Source organism: Phocoena phocoena, chromosome 4, assembly GCF_963924675.1.
Source record: "Phocoena phocoena chromosome 4, mPhoPho1.1, whole genome shotgun sequence".
Lineage (NCBI taxonomy): Eukaryota > Metazoa > Chordata > Mammalia > Artiodactyla > Phocoenidae > Phocoena > Phocoena phocoena.
In genome coordinates, this window is record NC_089222.1 from 90844035 (window position 1) to 90856053 (window position 12019).

Below are 12019 nucleotides of genomic sequence, written 5' to 3' on the forward strand. Positions count from 1 at the left end.
AGTAAGCACTTCCACATTCACTTACTACAATTATTGTTTCTACCCTTGCCTGTGGCCCCCCTGCACCCGCATATTTTTCACTGAGGATTTTTTGGAGGGGCACAGGGAGAAAGCACTTTTTAAAGTAGCTTTTGATAACTAGCAGCCCCATGATAGAAGAAGGATTTGGATTTCAAACTCAAGCTTCACTAATCCGTTTTATGCCAAGAATGAGTGGCAGGGAGCCACGATACAATTTACAAGGACATTTGCAGAAGGCTTCCTGTTTGACTCTAGGCGTAATTACATAACCGCCTCCTGCTGATTTGGCTGGTTTCCCTCCAAAGCCTTAGAGCTGCCCTGACTACACTTACGTCTGCTTGCTATGTCCGGCTGCATAGCGGGTACTAATACTGGGCAATAAAACAACTGCTAGATTGGGGATTTGTTAGAATGTGGAGGGAGTTTCCGCTTAAATATGAAAGAAAGAAAGCTGAAAAAAAAAAAAAAAACCGAGAGTGCAAAAGGAAAGATGGAAGAGAGGGAGGGAAAAAAGGAAGATAAAGGAAAGGGAAGAGAGTAAAAGAAAAGGAAGAAAGAAAAGAACAGTAAGTAGAAAGAAACGTAAATAAGGAAAGAAAGCAACTGAAAAAGACCAAGAACAAGAAAAAAGTTGGAAGGATAGAAGGGAAGAAAGAAGTAGAAAAGCAAAGTAAACAAATGGATGAATGGAGAGAAGGGAGAAGGAAAGAGAAGAGGGGGTTCAAAAAATCAAGAAGTGCAGGTTAAATTCTTTCGATTAATACTCTGTATGTATACTATGCACAAAGAATGTCACCTGCCATATCCGTAAAAAAGGATGTTGCAGCCATCAAGCCATCAGCCACTGTAGTCGCCCCCTACCCCACCACTGTGCACCCTGAGGGGATTCAGGTTGGAGAAAAGCAAGATATTGGCCCTAGATAGTTAAGGTGCATATCAAAGGGGCAATTTCAATGAGCCAGACTCTTGCATCTTCCCATACATCGAAAAGCACTAAATTCATTAATTTGAGATGTCTGATTTTCTTTAATTAGCAGTAATCTTTTGATGTTCTGACTACCTGGTTTCTGTTGCAAAAACTCCTATATATCCAGGGACTTCCCTTACCTCTGCGGAGTAGTCCCTCAGAGCTACCTGAGAGGCTGTCTTCTGGGCTTAAGTCCTCAGAAAGTTCACCGAATAAACATAATTCTCAACTTTTAGGTTGTGCATTTTTTTCAGTTGACAATACGCATATTTATATGTAAATGTACATATGCATAGGGGTACACATATGTGTATGTATATGTGTATATATATACATACATGTGTATGTTTGTGTGTGTGACTCCCAGTAGCCTGCTTTTTCTTTTTCGGTACGTTGGGCCTCTCACTGTTATGGCCTCTCCCGTTGCGGAGCACAGGCTCTGGACGCGCAGGCTCAGCGGCCATGGCTCACGGGCCCAGCCACTCCGCAGCATGTGGGATCTTCCCGGACCGGGGCACGAACCCGTGTCCCCTGCATCGGCAGGCAGACTCTCAACCACTGTGCCACCAGGGAAGCCCTGCATTTTTTAACTTAATGGCTTAATCACCTTGTATTGGCCGCTCTCCTTCTCTTGCCTGGCTGCAGTCCTGGTCTGATTCCTTCCTTGCATGGGTATACGTCTACCAGTCTGCCTTCCCCTCTGTACTAACATCCTCGTCCTGCGGGCTGTAACCCCCTGGACTGCCTCCTTGGCTGTGTCTTGATGCACCTGGGCTCTGTCACTTCTGAGCAGACTCTCTGCCCCACTAGATCCTATCTTATGGCTTTTCATTGACAGGCCTGCCTCAGACTCCATTTTCTGCCCCCCTTTCTCTTACTTGCTACACTCCTGCACAACTGCCTTTTCTTTTGATTTCAAAACACACCAAATGTTCCTACATTAGAGCTGTTACATTAGCTGCTTACACCTAGAATCTAGAAGAGCCATGAACACACCTACTTTTCTAATGTGGTATCTCCAGTGCCTAGCAGGTTTTCTGGATCATAGCAGATGCTCAACGAATGTCTGTTTAATAAATGGAATAATATGCCAAGCAGATATTATTTTCCTCACTTTTAGATAAGAACACTGAGGCCCAGAGAGATTCTATAATGCACGCAAGAATGAACAGCCAAGGAAGAGGGGATAAATTAGGAGTTTGGGGTTAATATATACACATAACTATATATAAAATAGATAATGAATGGGGACCTACTGTATAGCACAGGGGACTATGCTCAGTGTCTTGTAGTGAGCTGTAATGGAAAAGAATCTGAAAAAGAATATACACACACACACACACACACACACACATATATGTATGTATAACTGAATCACTTTGCTGTATACCTGAACTAGTACATTTTAAATCAACTGCACTTCAATAAAAAAAATAAGAAGAAGAAGAGAAAAAGAAGACACAGCCAGCAATGAGCAGGTCTGAGGCTAGACTCCAGGACCACTGCTCGTCCTGATGACACTCCAGCTGCCTCTCGACATTAACTGGTGCCATCACAGACCCGTGTTGCATTTTTTTAACTTTGGGGCAAGTAGTCACTTTGGGAGTGATGTGTGTAATGAAGCCATTGCAACTGCTTGGAATGTTTCAATAGGAGACTGTGTTCTGTGTCCACCCAGGGCCAGTTCCTCGGGATGCACTTTTGTGCCAGAGGCAAGCTGTCATCTGCAGACATCGACATCTGTAAGTAGCCATAGCACTGTCTAATTACTTTTCTTCTACACCTACGTTTGAATCTTTACTCATGTCTCATCATGCAGATTTGCTTGAAAAATCCCGGGTTGTTTTCCAGCAGCCTGGAGAGAGGAACTACCATATATTCTATCAAATTCTGTCTGGGAAAAAAGAACCTCATGGTAAGTGTATTATTCTGGAGCTGAAGTTCATTCTAAAACAAGAGACAATAGTCAGATTACTGGAACTGGGAAAGTGCTGTTTAATGTCTCCTAGCCTCTTTAGGACTCAGTTTGTTCATCCTAAAACTTAAGAAATTGAACCAGTTATAGAACCAGTGTTCTATAATTTTACATGGGTAGAGAGTAAATGGTAACACTTTGTTTCAATTTGGTAGTATTTGGAGGTGGGTAGGATGCCCAGCAGAGGTAAATGAATGTGTGTGTATGCATGTCTGCACACATGCTTGTGTGTGTGTGTGTGTGTGTGTGTGGGTGGGTGGGTGGGTGTGTGTAAAAAGCACTAGATAATTTTAAAGACTTAAATGATTAAAACCACTAATCATTTAAGTGGATGCTAGAGACAAGAGGCCAGAGGTGGGAGACATCACCATGGTGTTTAGTGGTTAATGGGAGTTTTATAAAGAAAGGAGGACTTGGGTTGGGATATGGAGAATGGGAAGGGGATGTAACCAGAGTAATGTGTGGAGGGTATTTCCGGTAAGAGGAACAGTGTACACAATGTCAGGAAAAGGTAAGGCAGGATCAGGGAACAGAGAGACCAGATGAACTGGAGGAAAGGATTTTCACAGAGGAATAGTAGAGATTTTATTCTGATGGGGTCTGAACTCAGGAAGTTGGGAGGGTGTTGTGTGCATGTGTGTGTGTGAGTGTGTGTATGTGTGTGTGTGAGTGTGTTTCGTGGGGCGGAATGGGGTAATAGGAGGTCGTGATTTGTTGAGGGCAGTGGCAGTTAGGCTGGTGTGATGGGCAGGATAGACTGGAGGCAGAAATACTGAGGGAAGTGATTGCAATAGTCCCAGGATGAGATGACAAGACAATTGTCTAAGGCACTGTCTGTGGGAATAGAGGGCAAGGGGATGAACTCATGGAAGAATAGAAAAGTCTAGGCAATGATAAAATGTAGAAATGAGGGAAAGTGTTGAGTCAAAAATACTCCCAGGTTTGATAATTTGACTGGGATAAAAGTAGTGCCATGAACAGAAATGGAAAAGCAACTTGTAGGGTAAGAGAACGAATTTCCTGTATTCACTCAACAAATATTTATTGTGGGACTGCTGTGTATACACTGCTTTTTAAGCATGGAGGATAGAGAAGTAAACAAGACCCACAGGTCCCTGCCCTCGTGAGCTTACATTCTAGTATGGAAGATGGTAACAAACAAGTAAACAAAGAAATATATAATTCCAGAGAATGGTAGGTCTATAGAGAAAAATAAAGTGGGTGAGGAGATGCAGTGAAATGGAGTTTGGATGATGTTATTTTATTTTATTTTTTTAACATCTTTATTGGAGTATAATTGCTTTACAATGGTGTGTTAGTTTCTGCTTTATAACAAAGTGAATCAGCTATACATATACATATGTTCCCATAACTCTTCCCTCTTGCGTCTCCCTCCCTCCCACCCCACTAGGTGGTCACAAAGCACCGAGCTGATCTCCCTGTGCTATGCGGCTGCTTCCCACTAGCTATCTATTTTACATTTGGTAGTGTATATATGTCCATGCCACTCTCTCACTTCGTCCCAGCTTACCCTTCCCCTTCCCCGTATCCTCAAGTCCATTCTCTATGTCTGAATCTTTATTCCTGTCCTGCCCCTAGGTTCTTTAGAACCATTTAAAATTTTTTTTTAGATTTCATATATATGTGTTAGCATACGGTATTTGTTTTTCTCTTTCTGACTTACTTCACTCTGTATGACAGACTCTAAGTCCACCCACCTCACTACAAATAACTCAATTTCATTTCTTTTTATGGCTGAGTAATATTCCATTGCATATATGTGCCACGTATTCTTTATCCATTCATCTGTCAATAGACACTTAGGTTGCTTCCATATCCTGGCTATTGTAAATAGAGATGCAGTGAACATTGTGGTACATGACTCTTTTTGAATTATGGATTTCTCAGAGTATATGCCCAGTAGTGGGATTGCTGGGTCATATGGTAACTCTATTTTTAGTTTTATAAGGAAACTCCACACTGTTCTTCATAGTGGCTGTATCAATTTACATTCCCACCAACAGTGCAAGAGAGTTCCCTTTTCTCCACACCCTCTCCAGCATTTACTGTTTGTAGATGTTTTGATGATGGCCATTCTGACTGGTGTGAGGTGATACCTCATTGTAGTTTTGATTTGCATTTCTCTAATGATTAGTGATGTTGAGCATTCTTTCATGTGTTTGTTGGCAATCTGTATATCTTCTTTGGAGAAATGTCTATTTAGGTCTTCTGCCCCTTTTTGGATTGGGTTGTTTGATTTTTTGATATTGAGCTGCATGAGCTGCTTGTATATTTTGGAGATTAATCATTTGCCAGTTGCTTCATTTGCAAATATCTTCTCCCATTCTGAGGGTTGTCTTTTCGTCTTGTTTATGTTTTCCTTTGCTATTTTATTTTATTTTATTTTTATTTTTTTGGCTGCACCACACAGCTTGCAGGATCTCGGTTCCCTGGCCAGGGATTGAACCCAGGCGACACGGCAGTGAAAGCCTGGAATCCTAGCCACTAGGCCACCATGGAATTCCCCAGGAGGTTATATTTTAGATAAAAGGGTCAGATATGACCTCTCTAAGAAGGCAATGTTTTGGGAATCCCCTGGCTGTCCAGTGGTTAGGACTTGATGTTCCTACTGCAGGGGCCCAGGGTTTGATCCCTGGTCAGGGAACTAAGGAACTAAGATCCCGAAAGCTTCTTGGCGAGGGGGGTGGGGGGGAAGAAGAAGGCAATGTTTTTCCAGACACCTGAATGAGTAAGGGAACAAGTAGGCAAAGATTTCTAGGAAGGAATTTCCAGGAGGAAGTAACAGTGAGTGCAAAGGCCCTGACACAGGAATGCATTTGGTTTATTCTTGGAATAGAACAATGGCCATCGTCGGGGGCAGAATGGAGGGGTGGAGGGGGTAATGTACGGGCAGATAGGCTGGGTCAGACCAAGCAGCAGCTTGCAGGTTATGATGAGAGTTTACATCTCGAGTGCTATGGAAAGTCATTGGAAGGGGAGATTGACAAGCTGATTGGATTTCAAAGGTATTGCATCTGTCACTGAGGACAACAGTACTCCCACAGGAGTGACTGTGGGATGAGATTGGAGATCCAGGTGAGCAAATTGATGGGGAAGAATCCCCCACAGCCCATTATGCTTAGATGACGTATGGTATAAATCCAGCAGCGTTTTGACTACATGGTCTTCAACTCCAAATTGTTCTCTCCAAAAGGAGAAAGCTCTACAAACTGGACAGTTATTTTTGCCATGGGTGCAGTTGGTGATAAGAAAGCAGCATCTACTCTCTTTCCCACCTTCTCTCTACATAACCCTGGAACAGGTTGTTTTTGTTTTCTTTTTTGTTTTGGTCTTCCTTTGACCAGCCCTGCCAAATCTAACATTCTTGACACTCATTTCTATGCTGTGCAGGGTATCTGACACATAGGGTCCAATGTGAGTGCCAGCAGTGACTGCAAGATTTTTTGGAGCATCTCTGTTTACTCACAGAACCATCTGAAGACTCTGGGCTGCTATGGAAAATTCATGCTTATCGTGAACTCATGTACTTTGTTCAGTCTGTGGGCTGCTGGAATTGATTAGTGTACAAAGGCTGACATCTGGTGGTGAAAATTGGGTATTGTCAGTTCATTTGTTTATGACACCAATTGTCATTCTTGGGGTATTTAAAAATTTTAAACTCTTTCTATTCATGGCTGCCAAAGAAGAGCTTTAGAGTGTCCTGAGGAGTGACACAAGAGGACACAGCTAAGCAGTATGAGGACTGTGTCCAAATCTCCAAAAATAGGAGCATTTGTGCATGACAAACGAATCGGGTGTGAAAAATGACAGCAGAGGCTGGCCACCCACTGAAGGAGCCAAGGAAATGGAGTGATGTGTCACCCCAGAGCCAGTCCTCATTTAGCCTCTACCTGGCCTGGAAGATCTCATCTCCCCTTTCCTTTCAGTTAAGGCTGATTCTTGTTCCAGGTACAGCTAGAACCCACTTCCCCAGTCCCTTCAGATAAGGCTCCTTGAAATCCTTTAGTTCTCAACATCATCTGTATATCTTGGTCTGGCGTATATCTTCCTTTTTCTCTTCTTTTATTTGACTTTTTTCTTTGTATTTATTTATCGTGCTTACTCTTGCTATTCAAGTGGTGTGTAAACTTCAGGAGAGGAGGTCAGGAAACAAGTCCTTGACTCTTAGAATCCTTGACACTTTGCCTAATGCCCTGAGAACTCACTCCATAAAGTGACGGTAATACACAGTGGCGGTTGCCAAGAGGTGCGCCTGAGAATGTCTACTGGTGCCCTGAATACCTCTGGGGAAGGAAGTGGTCAGCATCTGGACCTCCTATTCTGGAGCATATTCAGTTTATCCTCTTTACCCATTAGGTCTCTCTTGAACTAGTCTCATATCTTTACTCACTTTCTCCCCACTGGTTATTAAGCGGCATAAGATGTGTGTATGGTTGTGCAGACTGTGTGCTTCCCAACTCCAGAGAATGCAATTCAAACCATAGACTATGTGAATGATTCTCTCTGGAGTTGGGCAGTGCACAACCTCTTCAGCTGTACACGGCACCACTGAGGAACAGGTAATGACGGGTAATGTGGCATAGAGGCACTAGCTACAGAACTTCATTTGTGAGATCCTAAACTGTTTATTTTTGGCTCAGTGTCAGCTTCACTCCTTTTCATAGTGAGCACAGTCCTGGAGAACATTCAGCCATTCAGAAAGTAAAATTTAATGTCAGGATGACATGAAACAAAGCCTTTTTTTTTTTTTTTTTTACATCTTTATTGGAGTATAATTCCTTTACAAGTGTGTTAGTTTCTGCTTTATAACAAAGTGAATGAGCCATACATATACATACGTTCCCATATCTCTTTGCTCCCGAGTCTCCCTCCCTCCCACCCTCCCACCCTCCCCATCCCACCCCTCCAGGCTGTCACAAAGCACTGAGCTGATCTCCCTGTGCTATGCAGCTATTTCCCACTAGCTACCTACCCCACGCCTGGTAGTGTATATATGTCTATGCCTCTCCCTCGCTCTGTCACAGCTCACCCTTCCCCCTCCCCGTATCCCTAAGTCCATTCTCTAGTAGGTCTGTGTCTGAAACAAAGCCTTGAATGATAAAACACTCACCCTTAATGGGTTCTCTGCAACTCCTACTGGAGAGTGGGCCCTAGAAATGAACCTATATAACGGTTGACACCTGCACTTTTTGGAATTGTGAAGCAGTTGACTTTTAACTTTAGCATCCCCTCACCCCTTCTCTTTCTGCCCTACCCCCATCCTTCATGACACACTCCCTGTCCCCGCCTGCCTCCTCCCATCTTCCAGGTGCCCCAGCCTGGTCAACAGTCTTCCGTGTGGGCCCTTACTGGCCTAGACAGTCTCTCTGACTCTAATAGTGTCTCATAAAAATGCATTTAGTTTTTTTTCTCATTCTGTTGAGGCCATTTCCCACGGTAGAAAGAAATTAACTAAATAAAGGAATCCCCGTTTACATGATACTCCTCTGAGATAACCTCAAGCCTCAAACCAATTAAAATTTACTGTTCCTTGAAAATAAGTTTTGATAAGACCCAGGGCAGGGGAGATGTTTGATCTAAAGCCCTTTCAGAGTTCCTCAAACAGTCATGCTTCTGGCCTCGGCATTCTCTGGAGCCACCACTTCATGCTGAGGGCAGCTGCTCCAGTGAATGGTTACCATTGCGGCAGCCATGTTTCTGGTTGTAAGGGGATGGAAGGAAGGTCTATCGCGTGTGCTGAGTGACGTCCAGAAATGATGCATCTGGAAGCGGGGAGGGGCTGAGGGAGAAATGCATATATAGCACTTGGGCTCACCATTCTGTCTTATTACCAGCCCCCTCCTGAATCTTGGCTCTTTCCTCCACCTGGTCCTCTAGTCCTTGGGCATGTGGCGTGCTTGCCCCCTGCTCTGTCTCCCTCTGTGTTTGTCCGATGTTGAGCTTACACAGAAGTAAGACCCTGCTTCTGTCTATGACAAAGGAGGAAATGGAATCCCGTCATGTTTACTCATACAGGTTTCAGTTGTGGGTGGCGTAGTCTAACAGAAACACTAGAGATTGTGTTCTAAATTCATTTTATCATTAATTTGACCCTGGGCAAGTAGCGAGCCTTTCTAGCCTTCCATTTTCCTATATTTAACATGTAGAAAATAATGTCAGTTGTAGCACATTTGATCATCGTGACCAGGATGAAAATGATCAAAAATGACATAATAAACATGAGAGCAAAATGAAAATTCTATGAAAGGCTGATCTAGAATGATCTAACAGGTAATTCATGGCAAAGCAATCTTGGAAAGTAAATTTTTTTTTTTAACGAGTCAGCCACTGAAACATGCCCCACCCCCTAAAGACACACGGCAGTGTTTCCTCTTTAGGTGTGTGGTTCCTCTAGCCTCCTCGAGGGAAAGGACTATTTTAGTTTTGTATCCTTACATCCTCCCATAGCATATACCTATGGTAGAGAAAAAAGATTAAACAAATGTTTTGATTTGAAAGAAATGGAGATGATGTCTGTATCTGAGCTGTGAAGGAGGTGAAGGGACAGGACATTGTCACACCCAGATATCTGGCCTGGGTGTGGTGGTGACATTCACTGGCATAAGGAATCACAGAAGAGGAATACCTTCAGGGAAGATAAGGAAAACATCATCCATCTGGTTGTGGTAATGTTGGGTTTAAGCTACCTATGGCCATCCACATTGAAATGTCCAATGGGAAGTTGGAGACTAGGTCTGGAGCTCAGAAAATAAATGTAGATTTGAGAGTCATCAGTAAAGTCATGAATGAACCTTGCAAAAGAATATATAGAGAGATTATTGACAGTATACAGTCGGGACAGTATTTGATACCCCTGCTGACTCCCTCTTCCTTGAAAATCTCCCCACCTTGGCTTCTAGTAGACCACCCTCCCTTGTTTCTCTCCTAAATCTCTGGGCATAGCTTTGCAGGTTTCTGTCTTTCATCCAGTCCATGACTTCAGAGTACCCTGGGGCTCAGTCCTTGGCTCTATCTTGTGGTGATAGATCATCTAGGCTGACTGCTTTAAAGATCATTTCTATCTGATGACTTGCAAAGTTGGATCATGAGTCCAGACTTTTCTTTAGTATTTCAGACTGATAGCTAACTGACTCTTTTATGTCTCCACTTGGATGTTAAATAGGCATCTCAAACTTCATATCCCTACAGCCTAGTTCCTGAACTCCACCCCGCAAGACCTGCTCCTACCACAGTGTTTCCCAGGTAGGCTGAAGTCATCTCCATCCTTCCACCTGCCTGGGCACAAACCCTTGGAGTTATCCTTGATCAGCCTTTCTCCCACATTATTCTCATTTGTTCCATCAGCAAATCCTATTGACTCTACTTTCAAAACCCAAGCTCTGGCTACTTCTCACCATGTCTGTTGTTATTCTCCCAGTCAAGTACCACCATCTCCCTCCTGAATTAACCCTTTCCTGGTATCCCTGCTCCCACCCTGTCCCTCTGTCTTTAACCAGCAGCCATAGTAAATTAAAAAAAAAAAATCAGATCATGTCACTCCTCTGCTCAAAAACCTGTAATGGCTTCATATCTCACATAGAGCAGAAATGCCCAAATCCTCAACATAGCCTGTGAGGCACTCTTGATGCCTCTCTGACCTCATGATCTACCCCTTCTTTGACCAACTGTAGCAACTCAAAATCCCAGGCAACCTTCCACCCCAGGGCCTTTGCATTGGCTTTTTTCTTTCTGGAACATTCTTTCCCTACTTATCCATGATTCTCTCTCATAACTCAAACTTGACTTGTGGAGGCCTTCCCTGATCACCCTATTAAAAACTGCAACTCTGCATCTCCAACACATTTTACTCCCTTTCCCTGCTTTTATTTATCTCCATAGCGATTACTATCTTACATGTCATATATTTTACTCATTATTATTATTTTTTTACTTCTGTCTCCTCCTGTTGGAATATAAGCTTTATGAGGGCAGGAATGGGATTTTTTTCCACTGGTGTATCCCTAAAACTTACAATAATGCCTGGCATATTATTGGATCTCAAACAAATATTTGTTGATATGAAGTGAAGCCTAAGGAAGAATATAAGGAGATTCCTGAGAAGTAGTAACATTTCAGGGACATTTGAGTCACCATTGAAGTAAATACTTAAAAAAATTATTATGAATTATATTTCTATTTAAGTTATATGTTGTCCTTGCATTCAGCCTGATTTCTTTTGGGCTAACCCAATTACTTTTATCAAATAGCTTTATGAAAGTATTATTGACCTAAGTGTAAGTATTGACATGTGTATCTATGAAGTGAAACCATCACCACAATCAAAATAATGTAGGTATCCATTCAAAAGTTTTCTCGTTATCTCTTGTAATCCCTCCCTCCTGCCCATCCTCACACCCTCAAGCCCTCCTCTTCTAACCCAGTCTCTAGACACCACTAATATGTTTTCTGTCACTAATATGCTCTCTGCAATCTATAGATTAGATTGCGTTTCTAGAATTTTATAAGATGGAATCACGCAGTATATACTCTTCTTTTTCTGGCTTATTTCACTCAGCATAATTATTTTGAGATCCTTCCATGTTGTAGCACATATTCATAGTTCATTCATTTGTTTGCTAAGTAATAATAATCCATTGTGTGGATAGACAATGTTCTGTTAATTATTGATGGACATCTGGGTTGTTTCCAAATAGAGCTGCTATGAACATTCACGTAGCCCAATTTCTTTGTTTCTGAGATTTGGGGTTCAGGATAATAGAGCCTCACTTCATTGAGTGCTAAACAAAACTCAGATTGGCTCAAAAAACTTCACTGGGAGCGAGCGTCAGGCTTTAAGAGGTTAATGTGATTTGGCCACGTCGGTGGCAGATGTGCCGCTGACAGCTTGCTTTGGCTTCAGCTTGCATTATGCTTCCTGACTAAGTGAATCATGTGAGGAGTCTTAGACATATCAGAGGTAGCTGTATTTACGGATTTACACAGTAACTGATTTACGGATCCCTTGAAAGACAGACTCAGCCTCCTAATAGGGAGGA

General features: G+C 42.6%; 1 protein-coding gene across 1 annotated transcript in view; it reads left to right on the plus strand.

The window, feature by feature from the left end:
- The window catches only part of MYH15 (myosin heavy chain 15), a 171445-nt gene that overhangs the window by 13451 nt on the left and 145975 nt on the right, over positions 1 to 12019 (plus strand). Inside the window, 2 exon segments of the mRNA XM_065875875.1 lie at positions 2667 to 2730; positions 2808 to 2903. Of these exon segments, the coding sequence (XP_065731947.1) occupies positions 2667 to 2730; positions 2808 to 2903 (160 nt within the window).